Here is a 27,239-nt window from a genome sequence, read left to right on the forward strand (position 1 = left end):
AAATACGTTTCATCAGAATATATCATTTATATTTACAAGTAACAAGTAAAGCCGTTATAGGCCTATCACTCGTCATCTCCCTGACCAGTACGACCCCTATCCTTTATATGCAGGTGCAATTACTTAACCCTGAGCAGTACGACTCCTATCCTTGATATGCAGGTGTAATTACTTAAGCCTGACATAAACCACTGTACTTGATGTGCAGGTGTAATTACTTAAACCTGACCTAAACCACTGTACTTGATATGCAGGTGTAATTACTTAACTCTGACATAAACTTTGTAAGAAAAAAAGCAAAAGTATTTCAACAGAAAATAAAACGAAACAAATCTGTAGATGTTCTTGGTTATTGCGTTACATTTCACATGATAAGATATTTAATTTGTTTATTCAATATTGCCTGTTGTATAGAAATAACATTTTTCTTATTTCAATTCATAATTTTTCGAAAGGGTAAAACGTTATCTTCCTAAGCAGGTAGGTATTAATTAGGATGTCATGTTTTTGCAACGTCAGAGTTCTGCTCACAAAGTAATGACATCACAAGGGATACCTACCCGCGAAGGAGGTAATTCTTTTATACGCAAAAACAGAAGACGTATTTACCTGACGTTGTAGGTGTAGAAGTAAGTGCCGATGTACTATAAGACGTTGTAGGGGTTGTTGTAGTTGCAACAGTAGTTGTTGATGAAACTGTAAAATAATATACAATCATTTACCTGTTTATTTTAAAAAAAAATACCATGTTTAAAACTACGTTGTCTACCAGCATTTTTTGTCGACCTTTACTGCAATGTATATATGAAGATATGTAGAAACAGCAACGTAGATTTATGACAAATTTATGTATCTTTATCTTTAACTACCACATCCAAAACTATCAACGGCATAATATAGAGAACAAAAAAGCATTAATTATCACTTCACAATATTAACACAACACGCCTTTAAACAAAAAAACAGCATGTCAATTATGATACGGTTTGAATGGTTCATGTCAAAGTGAAAAACATAATTTTACGCTATACACTTTAGGTAACTACTCCTCTAACGATATTTACAATTGACCTTTTTTTTTCTTTTTCGTTGCAAAACTAATTTATGAACAAAAATAACCAGTTAAGGAAGCTCCATACTTTTGGGAAAACCCATGTCATTTTTTTCTAACAGGTCTTATTTTCTTGCATTTTTCATGTAGATTTCAAATCTGTAAAGATAAATGGGTGTTCTCGAACTACTTTTTGAGATATTTGAGCTTGAAATATACCATCCATGCAAATTTGCTGACCGAAAATAGAAAAATTCGTAAAATTATGTTTTCTGTAATATTAGGGTGAATATAGTCTCGATCCTGTTGATTTTTTGTCCTAAATTTCTTACGATAGAACAATATACAAAACTATTTTATTTTTACAAATGCTAACTAATTTTTGTTATTTCCCAGGACCCTTTCTATACGTAATTATCATGTTTTGCCATATTTTCGCCCGTAAAAAATCAATGAATAGACCAAAAAGGAAATGAAAACCCATGTCAATTTCACAATATTTGTATATGATATGCCCAAGGTAATATGTTTTTCAAATATCATATAAAAACACGGGGTCCTCGATCAAAATTTCACAATTTTGTAAGCTTGAAGTTTGTAACTCGCAACCCTACCCCCATTTCATCCAGTGCTAAGATGGGTTATATTTGACTATTTTTTGAAAATCATGCCGCAAAAAAACATTCCACATCAGTTCATACGTTTTTGTGATATATCTGGTTTATGTCTGTTTGTTTTTATGATTTTCTCCAAATTGTGTGTTTAAAGGAAATCCGTATGCGATTTTTTTAGAATTCCGGAATTTCGGTCCGGCCGGGTCCCCTCTTATGATTTATAGCGACGAACGCCACTTCCGGTGTTTAAAAATCCATTCCCATTTACGACAGGGACCGCAAAAACCACAGAGATAGCATATAATTTTCACTTCACTGCTTTTATTTGATTTATTTAATGATTTTAAACATTCAATATTATATGTAGACAATTTTCACCCATTGAAAAAATATCCCAAGTGTGATGTCGTAGGTTATCGGAAACCATTCTGGAATTCAAAACAACCTCCGCAACTTCCGGTATAGCGTCATATAAATTGGCGCGATTTTCAAAAGTATGGACCTACCTTAACAGTAATTGAGTAAGAGTTTTTATTCGGTCGACAACACTCGCAATTCTTTAAACCAAATACAGTTCGGATCACTGTCTGTTTTTACGGATTCCGTTGATATCATCAAATACCTACCAAAAAAGCAGCCCTGGAGCTCAATGCTGATGGTTATACCGATCTGGACACTGATTCTGCTCTTTATAATGATCACTATATGATCACTCAGCACTCCGTGTAATGGGATGGGACTTGTAACGCTAGCCTACAACAAAAACATCCCTTTGAAAACCGAGAGCAATAATTCTATTTTTCCAATAAAATTTACGAGGAAATTAAAACTGTACATAACGTTTTTGCAAATCGTGCAAATCGTGCATAGTTAGTAAATTTGTAAATCATTGAAAGGTTTATAGTTCTATTAGGAAAAGTAGCCAGTCGGTAACCGATGCATGATTTATTTTATTTGCAATGGTGAGACATTGGTTTCATAATTATACTGAACAAATGACGACCATGTTTCATAATTTTCAAATCGATCACTTAACTGTTATAGCTTTCCGTCCATCAATATTCACTTGTACTTCATCTATGTTACTTTGGTCCGGGTTTTTGAAGACGAGGAATCCCAGCTTTACCTGATGTTTCAGCACAATTTTAATTGTAATATTTGACCATGGAATAACTAATCCCTTATCTGGATAAATATCTCTAGACACTCCAAAACTATCCCCATCTGAAAATACGCTGACTTCATCTTGCTTTATATAACCTTCCTGAAATCCATTCACGTATTCACAACCTGGAGTTGTCGAAGGCATTGTCGTTGTAGTTGTAGCTGTGGTTGTCGTAATAGTTGTTGTTGAAGATGTCGATGTTGTGCCTGATTAACAAATGAAAAAGGAAAACAAATTAACTACTCTTAAAGTTATAAAATGGCTTGCAATCTAAATCTGCCATATCTTTTGCAATATATGAAGCTATGTAAATGTTATGTACTTATTCCGTTTTTATAAAATCAAACAAAAGTGTCGAACTCTACTCACAGCCGTACTCGTCTTTTCCGTCACCACAATCATCATGACCATCACAAACCATAGTTTTAGGAATACATTTTCCGGTTTCGATACATCTAAATTCTTGCAATAAATCACATTCCTCATGTACTGAAATAGAAGAATTTGAGAAAAGTAGAAAAAAAAATAATTTTAGTGTTATCTAGGAGAGTTGAATATGCAACCAAATATACTGAAGCCACCATATATTTGCAGAATAATTAAATATATTCCTGAAACCTGAAGTACTGTTTGAAAAAAGAAAGACGCAGCTAGATAAATTGGTCGTTTTCAAGATTTGATCACTCTTAACTTAGAAATAAAAAGTTATTTTCTAGGTTAATTATAATGTATTTCATGAAATTGGTAAGTAAGGCCTGAGTGAGTAATAATACCCATTACGTTAAAGGGACAAATAAATCATGGTAAAATTAACAGACACCGTCATAGAAAAAGAAATGAAATATAATTAAAAGACATTGAAGTTTACATAAAATCATTCAGATGATTAGGTGACGAGAAACCCTTGCCATGAACGTTTCAAGACGGACAGTTATGTCGTCAGATGCTCTATTCAATGTTTCAGAACCTTTTGGAAATGCATCTCGCATCACTTTCAACATTATCATAGCTATGACATAGATTTAGTGTAATTTGAACTGGAACAGTTGACATTCCTCCTCAGCAACCCCTCTATAAACCAAGTACCAGTTTACTTCACAATTATTGGAAGATATCTAATTACGAAATGAGAAATATTTGATGAAATTAGCATTCTCGTAAATGTTAGTGTAATCCTCATTCTCAATATTATATGTAAATATTTGAACTTGAACAAAGGAACATTACTTACTTGTGCAGTTTGCTTCATCAGAGCTATCCGTTCGGCAATCATAATGTCCATCACATCGGAAGGATGCCGGTAAACAATCGCCATTATCACATTGGAATATTTCATATGATGATGATTCACACTCATCTACAAAGGAGAGTATCGAATTTTAAATATTCTAAGTTTTTAGACAGGTAGTTTGTATCAGTTTTTTTCACAAAGGAAAATGTTGAGTTTTTAAATATCGTAAGCTTGTAGACAGGTAGTTTGTATCAGTTTTTTTCACAAAGGAAAATGATGAGTTTTAAATATCGTAAGCTTGTAGACGGGAAGTTTGTATCAGTTTTTCGAATAGATGTAGAATGTATAATAAGGTTCCTTCACAGCTGAATATATTTGTTTTTCTTTTACAATAATTTAATTAAAGTATTTTTTGCCATTATCAAACCTTAAAAAGAGACTTTAAAATAACTTCCTGTGCTAATAAGTTATTCTGAATTGTATACCTACGTTTGCAATACCATTCATCTGATGAGTCAGCACAATCTTTAAAGCCATCACACCTATCCTTTATATCGATACAGTCACCATTCTGACACGTAAACTGGGACGAGGTACAATCTAAATAAAGCAATGAATGATAATTCGATTAGCTCAAAACAGCATGTTTTAATTATTGTACACGTAGCTTGGGTTAAACATTCAACTATTTCTTTTGTGGTGACCGATAAAATTTAAAATCACTGAATTGGTTTAAATTGTGCACGCTTTAAAATAGAGAACATGTTTTGCGGTTATTGTTAAAAATATGCGTTGACAACCTCTTAATTCCCTACCTGCATAACGTATTTACGATAAAGCAGAAATCATAATTAATTATATGGAATGTACAAATTTGATATATCACTTAAACAGCAAGTTCGTATATAATAAAATACAAAGTCACTAATTTTGTCACCGCAATTTACATTCATTTAGACACAGTGACCCCTAGTATTCAAATAAGAAGATATAAAACCGATAATGCCTCAGCTTTACTACACTTACTACAGTGTGCTTCATCAGATCCGTCCCTACAATCTAAATGCCCGTCACATTTAAATTCCTCCCCAATGCACTGTCCATCGTCACAAGTGAATTGGCCGTCTTTACATTCTGGCTTGCAGTTGAAGCCTTCACATTCAAATTTCCCTCGGATACAAGTACTGTAAAATATATGAAACTCAATAGGTAAAGCATAATGAATAACTTAAAGAAATGCTCTTCATGACATTTTTTTTCTTTTGTTATATTATTGATATTTGGTACTTTGATATAAATATAATCTGTCATATATTAACAATAAATACAATATTTATTGACAACTGTAAACTAAAACGAAACTTTTAATAGCTTGATAAACTAACCATTTCATGCATTCGTGCGTAATGACAGATCCGCTCGGGTGCTCAATACCATTTTCGTAGCATGGACACTCGTCGGCCGGTATACATCCATCGTCTGTGAATAAAATGGTTTATATCAAAGGTCAGTGTAGTTAAATGTTCTTTAGTTCATCATTTAAGTTATTCATACATGCATTTATTCAATTGCACTTATTTGTTAATAAGTGTATTTTGAAGAGCAATGACTTATAAACCTGTAAGTATGAGCGCTCTATATGGTTACTGATAATGTAGTGCTCATTTACATACCGTGCTGTATATAGCCCTCTGGACAGAAACAGCCTTCGACACATTGTGTGCTATTGCAGTAAGGTTCCGGTTCGTTGCCAATGTTCCTACAAGTTTGACGACAGGGCGACATACATGGGGTATATCGTAGTCCGTTCTCACACATTATAGCTGCAAGCAAATCAAATATCATACCATGCATCATTTTATAACGTTCAATATGATTAAATTATAGCGTAATACTACCAACTACAAGGCGTTTTGACAAGATGACATTGTATCAGAAAATATCTGTGATTTAAGATCGATGCAGGGTTAAAAAAATCCAGAAACTTAATAATATATTCGCGGCGCCTCCATTTCGCGTTTCTATCCCTAATGTCACTTTCAACTGTGCCTATGTTCGATGCGGTTTCACAGCGGTCATTGTTTAGATTTGCCAAGATATATATGGACTCTAATCAGACACGAAACTATGTAGGTTTACGGTAAGCTCCTTGAAACCATTATTTCCTTTGTGTTGTGAATTCCATACACAAATCAAAATGTGACAGTTACTTCCAAACAGAATACTGGTTTAAAGTATTGACGTAATTACTTTTATTAACATCGTTGTACTTACGACAGAAGCGAGGTGTTCTCCACTTAACAAATACGCCTATTCTGTTACATTCTTCGGCAAAGTTGGCAATGGCTGTACACAAGCATTCACAATCTCCACCTTTATCACAACTGCAAATCGAATATTAAATTGTTAAATTATAATTGGCATTACTCTCAAAATGTACAATTTTTAAGTGTTTCGGTAATAAATGCTTTACTTTTAGATACTATAAGCTATTTCATTATGCATCTACACAGCATTCAAAAACATTAAATCTGTATAACGTTGTGTACAAAACTTTAATTCTGTTCGTGGCTGCTATAGAACCATGGATACAAATAAAACGATTATTTTTTTTCATTACTTTTATCATTATTCATTATTCATTCATGTACTGCCGACAAATATCTCTGTAGAAATCACCAACGAAAACGTCACATTATTGAGAATAAAGTACAGACCTGCAGGCATCAAACAAACAATCGTCGTAATAGTCTTGGTAGTTACTGACTTTGTCCCTACATTTTTGAAATAGATCGCCTTCTTTGATTATGCGACAACTTTCCTCAGCCCACGCCTTTCGTACGGATTGGTCACCCTGTAGTACAAACAACAATACATATCAACCCCTTCTAAACTGTTTACATGTAATTGAATGAAATTAACTTAATGTCAACATATACCCTTGTCTATCAATTGTTTAAAAATTTCAAAATAACAACTCAATTTCACATCATGTTGGCATAGGAAACCTAAAAAATGCAACGGTTTTAAAAATCTTTGAAATAAATTTACATGTCATTTAGGCATAAATTTAACAATAATGAAATTCATAATAAATCATTACCGAACAGGGTATAAGTTCCGTTCTGTCACTGTCAACATCGGGACAGTCTGTCGCTTTTTTCCATGAATTCGCAAAAGAATTAATGTCCGTTGGATCTGTTATACCACTCTGTGACTGAAAATCGTTATTGTCGATGCCATCGAAGTTACCACAGAGACCCTCCACTCGCCCCTTCCACTTAGAGTCGAGGTAAATAAACACTCGAGTTCCTGAAGAACATTTGAAGACATACATCAGTACAAAACTGTTTCAATACCAAAATAATTGATTGTAATATGTAGTCATTTCTGTTGTATTACATATAAACATATTAACTAAGGTTAAAACATCATCCTGTGACCAAATCTACTGACATATCCATCGTTGTCGATTATTTGTAATAATCCAGAAAACAAATAAACTCACAATGAAGATGTAATTTTCATAATTCAAAACAATATACGTTATGTTTAGGGTTTTACTTACCATTATCCCAAAGCACAGAAAAATCATCAACAAAGACTGATGTCCATGGAAACTCGACTGTGATGTTAAGGTTTGCCAAGTTAATCAGACTATCAGTATAAGCAACGTCGTTAATCAGCAGAGGATGTCCCCGTACTAGTCGAACTGATGTCGGTCCCGTTTTGATGGTTATTGCTTTTGTGCAAGCTACTCCGGTGGTGCCACATTCAACGTTGGTAGTACTGATCTCAAACTTCCGGTTATAGGCACTGCTGTCTCTAACGAGTGTGTACTCACAGTTGCCTTGGAAGGAGTAGTGGACATCGTCAAAGGTTTGGTAATGGGGGTCTCCCGAGGCCCAGCATACACCTTGTGAAAAGAGTTAAAAACCGTGTTTGAATAACGCACACATCGTTACCTCGAACTTATCGTTTACTTAAACATATACATACAATATAACTATCTTGTTAAAACAGAACTTCATCTAATCCGAATTCCCGCATGTTCCGGAGTAATTCATTTCTTAATCTAAAGACATTAAAACCTTTTAAAATAAGAAAAACATAATAGTAAAACGATTACACAGTAAAATGAGTAAGCAAATAAAGAATATTGAGTAGAGACCAATAAAATACTTCAGATATAATTCAGGAATTTGAATTACGAGTTCGAGTTATTGAGATTTCTCTGAATATAATTGTAATTATGTATATTATGTTTTCTTTATGAACATAAATTGATCATTAAATTTTACCAACAATAAACGAGATTAGCTTTAGAAAGTAAACCGTAAACTGATTAAGTTGTTATCTATGCCGTTTAACCGAGTCGAAAATAGTCTGCTGGCTAGATGTCCTGAATATTGATTTAAATATGATTTATTAAAAATGCAGTCATTATGGTTCTGGTTCCTACCTGGACAATCACTTTCGCTTATTTTCAGCCAATGTCTGTCTACGCAGCGACTGAAAAATAATTTGTATGTAACTTTAATGACAACATCATATTATAAAAAGAGTATTATTTTATTTCATAAAATGTACTTATACAGAGTCATATTTTATTTTATTTTGAAAATCTGTGTACATATATGATAAATTTAAAGAAAAATCCTTACGGACGAAATCTATAAGAAATAAAAACAATAACGACTGACTAGGGGCGAAAGCGCTCACTAGTCAGTCGTTATTGTTTTTATTTCTCATATATGAATTTCAAAGAAAAGAACGAATTCACATGTATACTTACTAGGTCTTGCATGAATCCTCAAAGAGAGTGTTTGGTTCAAAATATTCACCTCCTTTTGTACATGGGCACTGGTTTTTCTTAACGCATCGTCCCTTAAAATATATATATGTAGACCATGATAAAACAAACGATAATAAAAACCAATGATTCATTGTACAAGTTCTTACATACGTAATACATCTGTTAACCACAAATAGTAGTGAATGTATAACATCCATTTTCCATCATATCTGATGAAAACGTCAAAGTGATCAAGTTATGTGCCGGGATTTTTATATCGAATTAATATCAAAATCACAGAGTAATATGAATAATTCACTTACAACGTGATAACCGATAATTTTTGTGCGGGACTATTGTTTCTATTGTTGATGGAATTACACCAAAAGATGATATCCCACGCTAACGTATTTCAGCGGAAAGGTAAAAAAACCAGTTACGTTCCATCACCACTAGAGAAACTAGTCCCGCCCAAATGTTATTAGGTATCACGTGGTACGTGAATTAGTCCTAGGAATAACAACTGTCTAACTCGAAGGAGGTAATGTCATATTTAAAAAGGCTATGTACATACATCGTGAGTTTTGTATGTGTTTTCGGGACACCCGCATCCGTCATAGGTGATGGCAGAGGAGCAGGTTATGGACCTATCAATAGTGTCACATGTAGGTTCACAGCCTGTGATGGACTTCCTATATATCTGAGTGGCTGGACAGATGATGTCTTCGTCACAATTCTCGTTATCACACGACCAAGTTGCGTTTACGCAGGTACTGCAATAACAATGTTAACATATACAACATCAGATCGTTTGTTCGTTTAATCCAACCTCCTGTCAATATCAATATTACTATATACAAGGGCAGACGTCCTTTTCTTTATTTCAACACCATTTTAGTAAAAGGAATATCTTCTCTTTATTTTGATCGAATCAACTTTACGGTTCTGAAATATCAATCTTTTAGAAATCGCTCTAAACCTTTTGCTATGATCATCACTCTCTGTATTTTATAAAATGTGAGAATGGTGCGTAAGGTCATATTGTATAATACCCTAATGTTTCTTATAATAATAATAAATAGTAATAATCACATTTTTAGAATTAAAGTAAATTGCAAATATAACTGGAGTAAAAAGTACATTAACTTGATATATACACTTTGCACTTTAATTAAAGTTAAATTTTAGTATTATAAAATATATAAAATCATAACCAAAACAATTTACCAGTTGGTACAGCCCTGTCTCGTAACAGTGTTTGGTTCAACATAGCTGCTATCGTAACGATTGAAACATGTGCATTGATCAAGTGTTACACAAGGACCTTGACCATCGCCATTGTAGAGTTGTTCATCAGGGCACTGACATCCGGGTACGCAAAATTCCTGACAGGTCATATCTGACATCTGGGTGTCACGACATCGCCCATTACATACGGATGCACATTCGGTGTAAGCTCCGCCATATGTACATTGGGAGTAGGCCACTGAAACGTTGATTGATTGATTGATTGATTGATGCGTTAGTGCAAATTACAGCTGTATTGCGATGCAGGAAGAAATCGTGAATCATTTAATACAAAACACCATTTCCGATATAATAAGTTTGCAAGTACCTTCTTTATACACGCATTACAAGTCAAATATCGTATTTAGTTGTCTAGAACTATATCAATTATATATATTTACATATTATTTTTTCATATATATTCTGCTCTAAGTCTACGTACTGCATTTGGTTTTCCATTCAGGGGCTTCTGTCCATGCAGCAATGTATTCACTACCAATATTTGCACATTCCATAGCCATAGCGGCAGTGATATCACAGAAAACTCGATCACGTCCCTCAACGCTGCTGGCAATATAGTCGTCTTCACATTTAGATATATAGAATTTCACATCAATGCGTCCAACACACCCAGCAAAAACAGCGTGGCTGCCAAGGAGTTCGCAGAGCTGAGTTGCCTCCTCAGCCTGAAAAATAAAAACATATCAAGATAGATATAAATTTCTTTGTTTTAAAACTAATTATTTGAAATACTAACAAAAGCTTCTAAGAGGTTTACATCAAACTTATTTGACTTAGATACTATCAATTATTTATTTGCTCATGAACTCTGAACATTGTTCTAGCTGAAGAATAAGTTATTTTACTGCTTCAATTTAACTAAGAACCCCGCAAGTGAACCTCCTATAATGGGTTGTTACTTACCACGGCCGCGGTCTGATAGGCACGGCTGTATCGTTTCGCTGAATCTATGCTGTCACTGTAGTCGTGCGCAAACAGTTGTGGCTCGGTAGCAGGGAAGTCGTTCCGCGCCATATAGTCATCCTTTCTGTTATCGTTGTATGTGCCAAATAACCCACGGACCTTGAATAAAGGCAATTAAATCTTGGTTTGCTTTATAAAGGCAACGCATTGTCAAAATGGTGACTTAAATAGTAGTATTGATGACCACCATTGACAATAATAGGATAAAGAGAAGCAGGTGCTCCAAAGTATTGAATACAAGAAAGAGTAGAATAATATGCGCAACAAGGCCCACTGCTCAAAACATTGCCGATCTCAGTTCTTTTAAAGAACGAGACATATGTGTCATACAAATCAATATCTGCCTCGACATTTATTCTAGAATTCTTATCAAGCGATTCGCTACTGATAACAATGTTAGCATATGGTACGTTTTCATTGTAAGTGTAAACTCACCTTGTGCATGTAAAACCTATCAAGAGTTAGGTAAACTGCACGTGCTCGGTCATACAGAAGCTGGAATCCAAAACCTTTGACCATGATGTATAAGTTAGTGGCCTGTTTGATGTAAACGTCTTGGGAATTGAAATAATAGAAGCTATTGCCATGGATGACTTCGCCATTTATCAGCACCTCAGTCCCTCTCAGTGTGATATGCGTGCTTTTGTATGAGACATGGACGGACAGAAGACAGTTCCTGTTGTAGGACGAGTCTAATACAGAACATTTGTCAAAGGACATGGATACCGTCAGGTCTGAACGCGGGTCATCTTCAGCAGCATCATTTCGCTTAAAATTGAAACAAATATTGCATGACGATTCTTAAAAACGAAATATTAAGCCAACTGATAACAGCAATATACATTTTAATCAAATATTTAGCTATGCATCTAAACTAACTAGCTTTTCTCGTGAAACTGTCGTAAGATATATATTTTGAAAATGCATAGGATAACCTTCTGACTACGATGTTCTTACCTCAAGAAAAACATATTTTGCAACGTTTGGTTCCAGGTCGTATTCCTGTCCATCGTATGTTCTGATATGAGACATGCTAACCATCCTAGCAGTACTGGAACATCTCTCCTCGGTACATACCCAGATACCCTTGTCACACTCACTTTAATGGTAACAAAAATACAAAAATATAAAACTATAATGATACATAATGTAAGCAACCAGTTTTATCAAGTTTTAGTGCAAATTGATTTTATAAAACTATGCAAGTCTTTATTTGCTAATGTTTATTATTCACTTAACATCTATATTTAACAACTTAGAACAACATCAAGCATATTTGAGATGTTTATTTTAAGATTTCTCATAGAGCACCAAATAATCATTCCTTCTGCCGGCAACAAGCACCATGATTGGTTGTATTTCGATAATGTGTTTTATGCTGAATAGGTTTTGGTTTTGCGTTTGTTAAGTTCATCTCCTATCAACAGCCAATGTCATTTAAGGACATTTATGGTTTGTTGGCGGAAGAAAGCCGGATTATCCTGAGAAAAACCACCGACAGCGATCAGTACCTGGCAACTGCCTCATATGGGATTCGAATTCTCGCAATCCGAAGGTGGAGGGCGTGTGCTAATTTTGCGGGAGTTTGCAACTACTAGGCCACCGCGGCCCAGAATTCTAAATATGCATGAATTTTCATCAATGTAAGTATACGTACCACTCATTGCAGTCCCTTTTGATGACTGATCCGGGTGGGTATGGTTCTTTGTTATAGTTACAGTTACATTCGTCTGGCGTCACACATTTGCCGTCTTGTAGGATAGTACCCGCGGGGCATTCACATCCAGACAGACACGGTCCATTGGTGGAACAACTCTCCGACAAATCAGCAAACACATTCGAACAGGAACGTGGGCATGGCGAGCTGCATTCATTATATACCAAACCATTGGGACATGACGGAGCTGATGGTTGGAATTAAATAACGTGTCCAATTAATGATTTTCCAAAAACATACCTCTATACGATTGTAAATAACCAATGAGGACTAAAATAAAAATGAACGTTTTAAAAACAAACAACTCTTGATTTGCAAAATAAACACGTTTTCTGTAAATGATACCAATGTATCGCACAAAATTGTATCTGAACAAATAACATTATACTATCTATAGTTACCGTTCTGAAAACAGCATTGCAAATAAAATGATTGAAAGCAACTAAATACCTTGACATGAACCAAGTATGTATTGCAGTAATTAGAAATGTAATTGGTGTTCATTTCATTTAAGATAGTTTCCATTTGTAAAAGTATTGTAAGGTTGAAGTTACTGGATATCATGCTGAGTATGGGATAGATTATTATTTGATGTACATACCACATACGTCTCTGCTCCTCCAGGACACGATTACGTCAACCTGGGCACATTCATGGGCGTATGCACCGACATGGTAGCATCGCACGTTTTCCTTTTGATCAGCGTCTGCCTTACAATACTCATTTACACACATCTGGTACCAACTCGTGTAACTAACCTGCAAGTTATCACATCGACCATGATTGTATGTTCTAACATCACACAAGTATTTAAATCACACGGGTCATATTTCAATTGTATTTATTGCGTTTTAAATGTCTATGATAGAGTGGTTATTTTGCATTGATACACAGAAAAATCGTTTCTTCATTACATTGGAAGTTTATCAATGGAAGGCAATAATGTATCGATAAAAAATCTGTTTTTAGTAAATCAAAGTTCAAACTGCTGATATAAATATGAAGTTAGTATAAAATGCTGTCGATTTACTTCCTTTGCGTAAATTTATACACAGTATTACAGTTTTAAAATTAAAATTCCACATTGGATTCTGTGTCGGTTACTACTATTGAGTAGTTGACCGAGTACTGTTATCATAACGCTGATTGCTAATTGCTTTCATGGAAAAATCAACATCAAATTCTAGGATGAAAATCCATTCAATCCGCTAATCATAGATCTTCTGTGGAAACATTATCATTATTCTTTAACCGTGGATTTCGATTTTGTGCAATTTGTTAACAACAGCGTATGTCACCTTAAAGATTGTCTCACGTTCAAATTTGAACAATTTGTGGGTCCTACCGTTATTAGATTGAAATAGCAAGAAGCGCATCAAGTCTATTCATTTTGTGGTGTATTTGGAAACAAAAGTGTCAATGTATTATTGTTAACATCTAAATATCTTATACCTTAGATCTGCAATCCCTGAAAAGTCCAGTTCTTAATATTCCACAGGCTTCCATAGCTTCTGATTTCATAGCGGCGTCGTGGCAATAGTCGACAATGGGACCCGTTGGAGAGCACTAAAAGACGGATGGGTTTTGACAATACACGATGTTTAAATAATAATGTTGCTCTCTAATTAAAAAACTAATTTGTAATCAAAGCTTTGCGTCAATTAATCGATAACTCATCATGAAAAGCGTTTCCATAAGAATGCAATGCATTATATATATTACTTACTATGTCTCCATATAAGAAACAAAAAAATAAAATATTTCAATATAAATAAAAACACATATGTATGCATTCATATACTTATACGCTATATTTGACCGTGATATTTACTTATTTTATATTTTAAATTAAAACAAACTTACCGAACTGTCTGTTCGCCAAGAATTGCCGAAATTTGTTGGGTTTGTCGTAAGTTCTCCTGCTTTTGTCCTCAAATCGTCTGGAAAAGCAAACGGTTATTATAAAAAGTTATCAGAGTAAACCTTAATATATACGAAGGTTATTAACTCAAGCTTGACAACTTTCACTGACGGCGCCTTACAAGTGATGTATAATGTATATGAAAGGACCTTACAACTTTTACATTTACAAATTAAACTTATATATCATCTTGTATTTGGTTGGTTTAATCAATGATATTGAAAATAAAGCATATACCTAAAGAAAGTACAATATAAATGATTTTACCTTTGAAGTCTTCGTTGAAGTTGCCACACAAACCACTGGAAGCCCCGTGTAATGTATCATCCAGTGTCAAATAGCACGTAGAGAAGTAGTCTACCTTCAAACGCAGGTTGTTGTTCACAGTCGAAATCATTATCCAGTCACCTTTCTTCAGAATGGTGAATGCTAAAATAGAAACAATTGATAGATAAAAGAAAATAGTTTCATGTGTTATGTGTTATCCCCGAACGTGTTTATTCTGATAAAGTAAGGTACCCCTTGTATCCTTGCGCGCGAGATTTTTTCAGTTTTAAATAAATAACAAATGATCAAATAAAAGTATATCTTTTCGTAAATATTAATATTTATAATATTTTCGTTTAAAAAACAGGAAGCAGAAACATTTAAAAATATTTTCGATCAAATCCGATTTAAATTCTCAGGGATTTTATTCACAACGTATCGATCTATTAATCTATCGCCAGTATGCAATGTGTATACGTACTGTTACCGGCTGTACTTTTGGCTTCAGTTGTGACAGTAAACTCTAAACCATCGACGTAAACTTGCCCGCTCTTCACAGATAGTTTTTCACCGGAAGCAATGAATATGGTAACTTCCTGAAAATTGGCATCAAAGTGTTGCAAGAGATCAGAATATAATTTCAATACATTATCAAATTATCAATTGGCGCTATCAGTTTTAAAACACTGGCAATTATTTGTATCAATGGACGTAAGACATACGTACCCAGACCTCCCAGATCTAAACTAAACTAATATTATATACAATATAAGTACCTTCCTACAGGTTTCGAATGTGTCACAGTCGATCGGCTCAATATCAACCTGCCATTTGCCTTGAATGTCCGCAGCCATAGTATATTTGCACTTCCCTTGAAACTGGTATTCGCGCCCATCAAACGTTCTGTAATAACTGCTTCCACAATTAAGACAGGTTCTGAAGCCAACATCCTGGACCTGTTCTATTACTCCCTCTCCACCATATACAACTGGAATAGATATCAAAATATTCAAACGTCATGTAATAATCGTCAACGATCACAAGCAATGATGTTAATCACTGTATATGGCAGAGCCTATCTGAGTGTAGAACATGACCGACTGGTCCTAAAGGTATAAATGCTTGTTATAGACGACTCCAACAAGTCAGAAACCATTTCTAAAAGTGTGTCAACAGTCACCAATACAGAATGTGAAACTGGAGGGAAAAAATGCAAAATTAATTTCATTCTATATCACTGACTTCTGACATAAGCCTTAATTTACGAACATAAATAACTATTTCTCAATCCTTTGTCGTCATCCCCATATGTTGACAAAAGTATAACAAAACCTATATATTTAATCGTTTGTTGTATTGACAGAAGGACCCATCTCATACGACCCAAACAACATGTGTTACATCTTACATGAAAGACATAAAAATCGTTCGTCAAATATGTACATCACTCTACGACAAGACCTAGGTAACATATGGACTACGTATGTCAAAAAATGTTGACTCTACATTTTTGAAAGACTATCCTTGTCAATATTACAATGTAAAAGTAATTATATGTAATCAATACACATTGATGGTTTACATAAGATATCAATTCCACATGTATATCATATATGCAAAACTGAATTATACAATATCTACATCATTTTTCATCATTTCCCTACTTTTTTTTATTTCTATTCAATTTTCCTAGGAGGTGGAAGAACGCCGGACTACCCGGAGAAAAAAACCCCGCTCTGTGGTCAGTACCTAGCAACTGTCCCACAAAGGATTCGAACACGCGCCCAAAGGTGGATAATTTGTAGTAATAAGTCACAAAATCGGAACCAATCGGCCATTCCGGCCCCTCGTAATATTAGATAAGACGGAAGGTAAAAAGCACAATGTGAGTCACACTTACTTATAAGTAGAGCCGTTTAATTAGCGTTGACCTATAGAACAATTATTAACATAACTCAATAAGGATAGGACACATCAAATTGTTGGTGTTGTTCAGTACATGACTGTCATCTGTCATTGTGACGTCACAATTGCCATGCCAGCGATCACAAAAGACGGCTGTTAAAACGGATATTCCGTTCTTGACTTGACTGTTTATTTTTTACAATGTTATTTAAAATTATAAGGAAATGTAAATATTAGCATAGCACTGCATTGATTTGGGTTATTATTTTTTATTAATGCTAAGCGAACAACGATAAGTCTTCATAGTTACTTAGCCTTTGTCAACTTAGACTTCCTATCTGAAAGCAGTTGAATTAATAACTAACAAACGTTAGAGTATATCAGAGTCAACCATTTCTCTATGGTGATGTCCCGCGAAATCGCAATAATATCATCACCGTGATAATAACCTGCTATACAATATCAACCAAATCTTAACAGCCAATATATGTCACCACTTACCGGCGCAGTCTTCACATTTGCCACCGGTGGCGCCCCATCCGGCACCTCCACCTTTACAACAGTCGTCCTCGTATGTAAGTTTATTCTCAAACCCTTCAGCCTTCTCGCCGTGACAGTATGGACTACTGTAACAGTACTGCTTCACCGCGTTCACCTCTTGAAAATTAAAAAAGATAATTACCGTTACCAAATATTAATGAATTTACTTTTTTTTTTTTCAACAGCCTGCTATTGCTTCAATAAGATGTTGCTTATATAACCTTTTTTAATAATTTAATTTTGCTTGCAACGAGCGTTATTATTGGTTTAAATGTTTATCAACCCATAAAGGACACAATGACGTAGTTGTTTGTAACGTCACTTCTGAATGGATAAACGGCGCAATTTTTCAAAAAGGAGTTTCGAATTTTTTGACGAGATTATCTATAGTAAATTATAAGGATGAATTGGGATATATATCTATTTAATGAAGAAAACATGTTTACTCTCGCCATGGCCTGGTTGTTCAAAATATGATTAGTTTAATCACATGATTAGTGATTTTTTTATTTCCCATTTACTGCAAAAATTGTGATCATATCTGCACTGAAATCAGCAAGTAAGAAAAGTCTTTTATCTTGATTTGAAAATTGCCGTTAAACTGTGATTAGCCTATTCATCTATTGAATAACTGGTCTCAGAAGGTTTAGATTTAAATTGGCGTTTTTTTGTTTTGTTGTTTTTTTTTTTCATGTTAAATATTTCTTACCTAGTACGACTTCGTCACAGAACGCTCCGGTGAACCCTGGCTGACACGTACACACGTGGGGGCTAGTGCACTCACCGTTGCTGGAACACGCAGGCTCACAAATTGCTGTTTGAAAAATATTAATCGAATCAGATGTGTTCCATCTCTATACTAATCGCGGTTACAGTTGGACACCATAATCGCTTTATTGACTCTGTGCTTCTAAATAAAGAAGTAAGTTAACATGGAAAACAGGAGACTTCACTTTACCATGCATAAGCTAGTAACAATAGTGAGAAATCCGATCATATTTAATATAAAGACACAGCTTTAAAATGTTATAATTGCGACATTCGCGTTAGCTGTTAAAACTACTAAATAGAGTAAACAATACACTGTCATTCATTTTGCCATATGAGCTTACCTGTAAGACATTCTGGCCCCGTCCAACCTGGGCAACATCCCGGCTCTTGTTCTATGTAAGCCCTATTTCACATATGCATAAAGTGTAATGTAAAAACAATTTGTATAATATAAGGCTTCACCAATAATATGACATTATGGCGTCATTCGCTTTTTAGTATAAATAACATCATCAAATATTTATCTGCAATAACAGAGTTATTCAGGTCAGAGATCAACATATGGACCAATCTAAGACATGCAATGTCCTACATCATCAGTGATATATCAAGACACTTGTCCGACACTTTCACTTTGGCCATATAGTACAAAAGCAGGATACATTGTGGTAGAAAAATGAATAATGACAATTATTACCACGCGATAAGTTCAAGTAACTAGATATCTTTAAATGCTAACGTTCAAAACGTTCATTTCTAAATCTAATAATAATGTTTGAAATCAAAATTACTAGCGGTTTAACATCTAATTTACCTTGTTCGTTTTTTCGTTTCGGGGATTGATGCAATATCGTCCTATTCTGTAAGTGTCTGTGTTCTGTAAAGGTATGTTTTGGTGAAGGTGTCTTGTAATAATATAATCAGTGCTTAAACATGTACTGGTGGAGGCATTCGACTACGTGTAAAGGAATTTGTCTACGTGATTCGGGATGCGTGTGCTAGTAGAGGGATGTGTCTACGTGATAAGGGACGCACGTGCTAGTAGAGGGATGTGTCTACGTGGTAAGGGATGTACGTGCTAGTAGAGGTATGTGTCTACGTGATAAGGGACGCACGTGCTGGTAGATGGATGTGTCTACGTAGTAAGGGATGTACGTGCTGGTAGAAGGATGTGTCTACGCGATAAGGGACGCATATGTTGATAGATGGGTGTGTCTACGTCATAAGGGACGCACGTGCTGGTAGATGGGTGTGTCTACGTGGTAAGGGATGTACGTGCTGGTAGAAGGATGTGTCTACGCGATAATGGACGCACGTGCTGGTAGAGGGATGTGTCTACGTGGTAAGGGATGTACATGCTGGTAGAAAGATGTGTCTACGCAATAAGGGGCGCACGTGCTGGTAGAGGGATGTAGCTACGTGGAAAGGGTTGTAGGTCCTGGTAGAGGGTTGTGTATAAAGATGCACGTTCTGGCAAGAAAATGTGTGCACCTTTACTAGTTGGAGCAGGTTCTTAAAATGCACGAGCAGATTGGGAAAGGTGTCTACATTAACTATGATTCAAAAGACATGAATGTCTGCATATATGTACGGAAATTGGTAAATAATAGGTAAAGTGGTTATATGTGTAAAGGAAAATGAAAGGTACTGTTGAAAAAATCTTTAAAAAAATTTAGGTACGAAATTGAAAATTATGCACATCCAATTGTTTTAATAGCAAGAGGTATTGATGGCATATATTTCTAACCTGGTTAATTATGTCAAAACTCTATTGGAGCTTTACAGTTTGAAATTTTGAAAATGTTCACAACCCTATTGTATATTGCCCTTTTAAAATTTGGACCTTTGTTCTATACAGCAAACTGTATATGTTAATATTTAAAATATGGGGCTTAATTAAGAGGTTTCCCGCATAGAAGAATCTACACCCTGATCCTACCGTCAAAATATTTTTATTATATATTTCTTATAGTGAACAAAATAATACATAATCAAATTTGAAGATGCTCCACCGCCGACAGAGCATAAATGATACTCATCATTTGAACAATAATTGGGGTTTAATCGTGTATATGCATGTCTAATTAACACAAAAAAATAATATAAAATAATTCGTTTTGATTTTGGTGCATGCGCAATCAGTACTTCATTCCATATAGGATATAGTGTCAGGGAATTTTTTCGGGATGCAATTAATTATTTTTGATATTTTAAACTTTAAGTAAAAAAAGAAGCTCAAACTTTTCAATGGTGGAAATGGTGTAAAGTAAGTAACTTTTGTAACTGAAGAAAAATACCAAATCGTCTGCTTCTGTTTTTGATAGTGAAAAAATACCATTTGTCAGTGATGGAGCATCTTTAATTAATTAATTTCTTTTTAATTTATTTAATTAAAGCACCGCCAATGTGTTGCCGAAACTGAGATTCATGCGCCCTGTCAAGTTAAAGCGCTTTACAGTATGTCCTTTTCTTGAAATAAAAGATAAATCCAAAAGTTGGAAACATATAACACATATTGAACCAATTGATTCATCAACCTAAATGTATCTAATTTATTACGCTTTCACTGGCTAAAATATTTGCTTTAATTCCATTTTGTTAAAAATGACGTTGCCAATTTTAAACACCTAACTGGCGTTATGATATCGTAGAGAGAAAAGAGTTACTCACAAAATTTGAAAATTCTTTAAACTGAATTATAATTATTAACTTGCTTATATTTTATACTATGGACCTATTATAAAAGCGGCTTATTTAAGAGTACGCCCTTTCGTTGAAGTTCAATGGAGAATTGTGTTCCAGTTATTCCTTTAATACTGAAAACACATTTTACTAGATTTCAACGTACATTTTAATAACATAATTTAACAAAAATCTTACTTTTGCGTGCATACTTAATTCAGAAAAGCATTCTTATATTTATACATTTTCATACAAAATTAAAAGTAATGTCTTCATTATGTGTTGCAGTTTCGTAGACAAGGATTCAATTTGTCTTACATATATTTTACTCCAATAAATTATTTATAATTGTATATGTCGCCACCATAACTTGCTACATTCTGTTCCCTTGACAACACGTCTCAATATATCATTCCAGTCTTTAGTTTATCTTATGCCAAAAGGAAGTTACTTACCTTGAAAATATACATTCCTTGTCTGTATATCTTGGATCCTTGTCTGTAAGGAACAAGTACATACACATTTGAATGATACTGGTCTTATGAGACTATTAAATCGAATAAGACACGCAATGCAGAATGAACTTTAAGCGTTATTTAGCAACATTTATCAAAAACATCAATGTATCATTTCGTTAAGCATTCAACTCTTCTTAAATAGTTATAATTGTTTCGTTATTTAACAACTCAAATGTTTCACTCCTCCATATATATCATTGGTGATAACTTTCCATTGTAATAAGTCATAATTACAAAAAATCAAGGCTAGTGGAGATTAAAGTAGGCATCTGGTACAATATTAGGCACACCGGTATATTGAATATGTCATTGATATCTTGAAACTCTGTCTAGCGTTAAACTAAAACCGGCTGTTCAAATAATAAATGGTTAGTCATCACAGCTGAGGTATCTTAAATGGATACTAGTAATAACGAGTGGTCCTTTTTCATATATCTTACACGTATGGCTAAGAGCGCAAAAACCTATTAATCTTGTACCAAGTAAATTATGCAACTGATATGGTCATAAATACTGGTAGTAACGCCATAAGGACTACTACTTACCCATTAATATGTTAATTCGGTTGTCATATTCTTCTTGTGTTGGGAAACTTTCCTTCATCATAAGGGTGTAAGGATTTGAATTAAGCACCATTTCAAGGTAATCTTTGCATGGAGCCTCCGTTTCTTTTGTTCGTGTTACGTTGACCATGCAGACGTTAAGACTGAAAAGAACAATCAGTCTGGTTGAAACTTTCTAGAGGAAGCTCAGATTTCTCAAAGACTAGGTTGTTTTTAACGGGTAAATCGGATCGATATTACCATGAATACATATTAAAATGTTAGCTTAACCGTATTAAACTACTTAATGTGTTGTTTATAAATCATATAAACTATGAAAAGTTTAATTAAAATTGATACGATTAAACAATGTTTGAAATGCGATAATATAATCTAAAGACATACAATTCAGAACGTATTAAGCTTATTAATGATTATTCCACAAGTACAAAAAATGAAGAAAAATCTATGGCCGTCTGTTTCAGATAGCAATATGATGCTCTGCTGTGACGTTAACCTATGAAATCAAAGTAATTTAAGTCAGTTTGTACTGCAAAGCAACAGCTGTTCCGACGGAAACTATCGGGGTGTGTCTGTATTTATCGATTTACTTAATAGGTTTATGTAGAGGAATGACAAAGGAATATTTCCACAACATGATATATGGAAACTTATTCTCATTTTTATTGCCCGTCTCGATGGAATAAGATTAAGCAATATGGCCAAGTTTTACCTTATCACACCTACCAAATGGTATTTCCATTCAGTAATAATTGTTCCTTTATTTAAAGTTCACTTCAATAAGCTTTCAAATACAAATAAAGGATAATAAAGGGTTTAAGTAAGATTTACTCATCATGAATATACATAGGGAAACTATTCAGTTCACCTTTACCTGGATCATCGTAATGATTTTCTCTATAATAAAAAAAAACGAAATCTTATTGTTTACTACATGTATTTAAAATTGTCGTTAAAGTCTCAGGATAGTTTTCCAAATTTCTTTGAGCATATAAAACCAAATAACACTTTGAAATCTAACTTTAATGGATGAACTCGAACACATGCCTTACTGGAATCACGAGAAAAGTCATTAATTAATGAAATTATGTTGTTATTAATCTACATTATATTTTAATAACATTTAAGATATTTCCGTTTTGATTGTTATAATAAGTACACAATGAACGCTACATTACTTCATTTACAAATACCAGCCAGATAAAATGATGTTTTATCTGACGCATTATATGTATAACGTTAACATATATATATTATTATTTCTAAATCACAAAATAAAAACACTTTCTACGAAAGCTATGACGAAGCAAAATGCTGATATATTCGTTTTATTTTATTTCAAATTCGATTCATTAGTTTTAACATTCTAAAGTGCTTAAGAATTAATTGCCGGTTGTATGGGTGATTATGTCAAACAGCAAAGGTCATGTAAGGACAAACGTTGCGTGTGGTGCATGTATGCGTGTTTTTAAAGACAATTACGTACGTAACTGTATGAGTCGTCTATTTCACATTACCCATGCTTTGTTTTATTTCACGAAGCATACCAAAAACGTTCTTTCCAACTATTTTTTCTACTTTTATACATAACATTCAATATACACGTGATCACGTAGTGCCAGATGTAAATTTAATCAACGTAGTCCAAATAGTATCGTAAGTATATTAAAAAGACATTTTGCTGTAGATATTTTTCAAGCAAGGAAATATTCGTCAAATCGAGAATAACAACAAAATACGAGTACCGTAAACATGTATTGTAGGTACATTATCAGTAATTAGAATGTGGAACAAACTAACTCCAGAACGCTAAAGTCTAAATTTTATGGCATTTTACCATAAATGTATCCGCATATAAGAGCGCTTCTATGCATTTATATCATATATTGTTCAAACAAGAAATAATCAGTAAACGTGGTTGCCTGAGTTTACTACATATTTTTGTTTATTTATTCATTTATTCCAATGATATATTACATCTTACATAAGCTTATGTTCCTGTACAACGACTCGCTTTCCTTTTATCTAACCCGTTCATGTTTGGTAGATAGAGGATCCTACACGAGTGACCGTGAGATATGAAATTTATCAAACGAGTTAAATAATTTGATATGACACGAGTCTTTAGGCGAGTGGCATATTAAATTATTTAAAGTGTTTGATAAATTTCATATCACATAGTTACTCATGTAAGATTCTTTTTATCATATAACTTTTAATGGTAGAATTTTAAGCAAAACTTAAATTCCGTCTCTTTATAAAACAGTAGAAATCCGGCTCGGATATGAAATTTACGTCTACTGAAACAATCATGCGACGACATATATGTATTATGACGTCTAAACTACATGTGACGTCATAATACTGTTATTTCACAAGTGTCTTACGATATTTATGACATGACCTTATGACATGGCTGGACGGGTCAGTTATATGATAAATAAATCTCGTTCATACCTACGGGTGTAATACTGGCTGGTCTAGGGCAATACACTCATGCCGCCTGAGGCTGTATTGCATGGCTACCCATGCAATAAATCCTCGTGACGTCACGACGTCAACAAGATTTCTATTTCTTCGGTAACATTTTTTTTCACAAACTTGACTGGTTTTACTATAAAAGATTCTAACAACGGAATTTGTTATGAAAATATCACGTCATTTTTCATGTATAGAAACTTGACTTTCAGTCGTGGATTTCTTTGAATTTATTTCAAAATGGCGGGATATTATAGTTGTAAAATTGCAATAAAGCGTCGAGGTATGAAAGAAAAATACTCTTTCATAAGTGGATATGAAGGATAGGGATATTCTACTCTCGGGATCACAAAATGTTGCAAAACCCTCGGCAAGCCTACATTTTGTGACCCTTGGGTAGAATATCCCTATCCTTCATATCCACAAATGAAAGAGTCTTATATTTCATAATTATCAATGAATACGTATTTTATATATATATATATAATGTCGTAAAACCATTAACTACACAAACACGCAAAACATAAACAGTGATCGGCAAATTTAAACGACTTCTGGAGACAAAATTAAGAAATTATTTTTAATGGAGCTTGTAAATTAACGTTGTTTGGTCTGAATTTTATCATGCTTTATCACAATACTTTAGTTCCACGTGTATCTTTATATCACATATAAAAGCTTGCGAAATAAAGTTGTTCCGGTGATGTATTAACAAATGAAAATTAAAACAAAGCAAATACTCACAAATAACATTCATATAATTCATTTAATATTTGAAAATGTTTTTCCTTAGGGTACTCTAGTTTTATACATCATGAAGACATGCCTGTGTTCATATATATTTAATTAAGTTGTGATATGTACTATGACAATATTATCTTAAGTCCTCTTCTTACCGACGTAGATTGAAAATCTATGTAAACTAACGAAAATATTGAGCTACAAGCATATAACGCAATTAATTAGTTATATTAGATTTCATCAATTACATTATCATAAATTATAACGAATTGCTAATATTACTTACAATTCAATTTTTTAAACCCAATGTCTTATTTTGCCAATTTGAATCCGTTTCCTATTTTAAAACAATATGAATTTCCACACAATATGCATATAACATATGATTCCGGAAAAAATAATAATGCAACATTTATATACAGGCAAGATTCTTTAAACGGCGCGGTTATCTTTTTAGAAATTTACTATGCATTCAAATCTAAATTTGAAACCAAAATATAAAACAATGATTTAAAGCTAAATACCTAAACCAAACCGGCTTTTAGGTTTAAAAAATGTAACTGTAAGACGAGATCATTATATAGAGTCGCAAAAGTTATCATCAGCCAGTAAATACTACACCTTCTGAACAATTTACTGTAATAATACTGTATTAGTAAACAACATATTCATATTTATAATGCGAGCAGTCGCTCGAATTAATGCGTCAAATGGCAAAACAGCGAAACGAATCCCCATTGTTAACATATATATATATATACATAGTAAAAAACTTACTTTTATTTGGTGTTGTAATTTCGTCTAAGGACATCGTTTTAAATTTTATTTTATCATATTTTTTCTATTATTATTTTTGTTTCGAAAAACGTAGTTGACCTTTAAAGTAAATGTAGTCACTACTTACTTGCCGTAGGTGTAACCCTGAGCGGCATCCCATAGACCAATTGTTCCAAGAAAGAGTATCCATGTCACAAATCCGGATAAGCAATGGAAGCTCTTTGCCATGGTCCCAAATAGGGCTGGTAAGATATAAAATTCGAGCTTCCTTTATCTCCTCTTTCTATAACAAGTATTTTTGTGATCCGAAACTTAACATAAACATTAACTGTTATCTCTTCTCTCTCTCTTCAAGGAGCGTTGGTCGCTGTCAGAGCAATGGCCGATCTGAGGTTTTATACCAGCTTTTTTACGTAAGCAAAGCCTATTGTGCATTCTATTTGCTCAATGCATTCGATATTTCTTATTTATTTTGTGGGCCTTACTTCGCCATTTGGCTGCAATCTGATTGGCTAGTTCGTGATTGATATTGACAAATTGACCGCTGAGGCATACGCACTTTGTTGGCTATGGACTTAAAGCGATATGCTTTGTTATCCGCTGTACTGGGATATTCTGATTTCTATGGATATAAGCTTATGTCAATATCACTGAACAAACAAGCAGCATACAACGCAGTTTTTAATCAGAATATATCACATACTATTTCTATAGTGCCCTTTTATGTCGAATGGTATACAAGAAAATTCGTGCAACATTTTGCAATTAGACGTCATCTTTTTGTTAACATTAATATCTTATGTAGCAGACATTTTTTTTAAATCGCCGCATAGGCAGTTTGTTACAAAATGTCATAACACTAGATACAAATAACCTACATATTACCTAGTCCTGATAATTTCATAGCTGATTATCTTAATTTTTTCTCTGTATTTTTTCCCATTTAATTCTCTGTGATGATTTTATCGATACTTAGTCTATAAAGTTTCCTTCTGATTTTTAAGTATTCACTTGTATTTCATAATGATAATGTTTCACGAAATGAATACGTCGAAAGAGGACTAACAGCAAGAGAAAAACAAAGTTAATAAACAATAGGTAAATATAGTATAATTCTGAAGAATCATAATCACAAAACTATTATTATTATTTATACCTGTGCACATATCTTTTCGCTACAACGACAGGATAGAAAGATACAGTATTGATGTAAAGAAAGTTAATGATGTTTC

General features: G+C 33.8%; 1 protein-coding gene across 1 annotated transcript in view; it reads right to left on the reverse strand.

Annotated features, from left to right (window-relative positions):
• Positions 1–26,361, reverse strand: part of LOC138316515 (SCO-spondin-like) — a 32,242-nt gene extending 5,881 nt beyond the window's left edge. The window contains exons 1-34 of the mRNA XM_069258205.1: positions 26,135–26,361; positions 21,994–22,154; positions 21,386–21,428; positions 18,590–18,651; positions 18,187–18,291; positions 17,439–17,594; positions 15,809–16,020; positions 15,514–15,628; positions 15,033–15,194; positions 14,708–14,784; positions 14,297–14,410; positions 13,446–13,602; positions 12,785–13,031; positions 12,085–12,226; positions 11,563–11,895; positions 11,068–11,226; positions 10,586–10,829; positions 10,084–10,342; positions 9,431–9,629; positions 8,857–8,948; positions 8,524–8,573; positions 7,630–7,977; positions 7,165–7,373; positions 6,779–6,915; positions 6,336–6,445; positions 5,735–5,884; positions 5,447–5,540; positions 5,088–5,245; positions 4,551–4,661; positions 4,062–4,187; positions 3,200–3,319; positions 2,702–3,036; positions 2,292–2,418; positions 610–696 (exon numbers count right to left, since the gene is read on the reverse strand). Of these exons, the coding sequence (XP_069114306.1) occupies positions 610–696; positions 2,292–2,418; positions 2,702–3,036; positions 3,200–3,319; positions 4,062–4,187; positions 4,551–4,661; positions 5,088–5,245; positions 5,447–5,540; positions 5,735–5,884; positions 6,336–6,445; positions 6,779–6,915; positions 7,165–7,373; positions 7,630–7,977; positions 8,524–8,573; positions 8,857–8,948; positions 9,431–9,629; positions 10,084–10,342; positions 10,586–10,829; positions 11,068–11,226; positions 11,563–11,895; positions 12,085–12,226; positions 12,785–13,031; positions 13,446–13,602; positions 14,297–14,410; positions 14,708–14,784; positions 15,033–15,194; positions 15,514–15,628; positions 15,809–16,020; positions 17,439–17,594; positions 18,187–18,291; positions 18,590–18,651; positions 21,386–21,428; positions 21,994–22,154; positions 26,135–26,235 (5,302 nt within the window). The 5' untranslated portion in view covers positions 26,236–26,361. The remainder of the gene's footprint in view (positions 1–609; positions 697–2,291; positions 2,419–2,701; positions 3,037–3,199; positions 3,320–4,061; positions 4,188–4,550; positions 4,662–5,087; positions 5,246–5,446; positions 5,541–5,734; positions 5,885–6,335; positions 6,446–6,778; positions 6,916–7,164; positions 7,374–7,629; positions 7,978–8,523; positions 8,574–8,856; positions 8,949–9,430; positions 9,630–10,083; positions 10,343–10,585; positions 10,830–11,067; positions 11,227–11,562; positions 11,896–12,084; positions 12,227–12,784; positions 13,032–13,445; positions 13,603–14,296; positions 14,411–14,707; positions 14,785–15,032; positions 15,195–15,513; positions 15,629–15,808; positions 16,021–17,438; positions 17,595–18,186; positions 18,292–18,589; positions 18,652–21,385; positions 21,429–21,993; positions 22,155–26,134) is intronic.
• Positions 26,362–27,239: the final 878 nt, after the last annotated feature.

This window comes from Argopecten irradians, chromosome 2 (genome assembly GCF_041381155.1).
Source record: "Argopecten irradians isolate NY chromosome 2, Ai_NY, whole genome shotgun sequence".
NCBI classification, from domain to species: domain Eukaryota; kingdom Metazoa; phylum Mollusca; class Bivalvia; order Pectinida; family Pectinidae; genus Argopecten; species Argopecten irradians.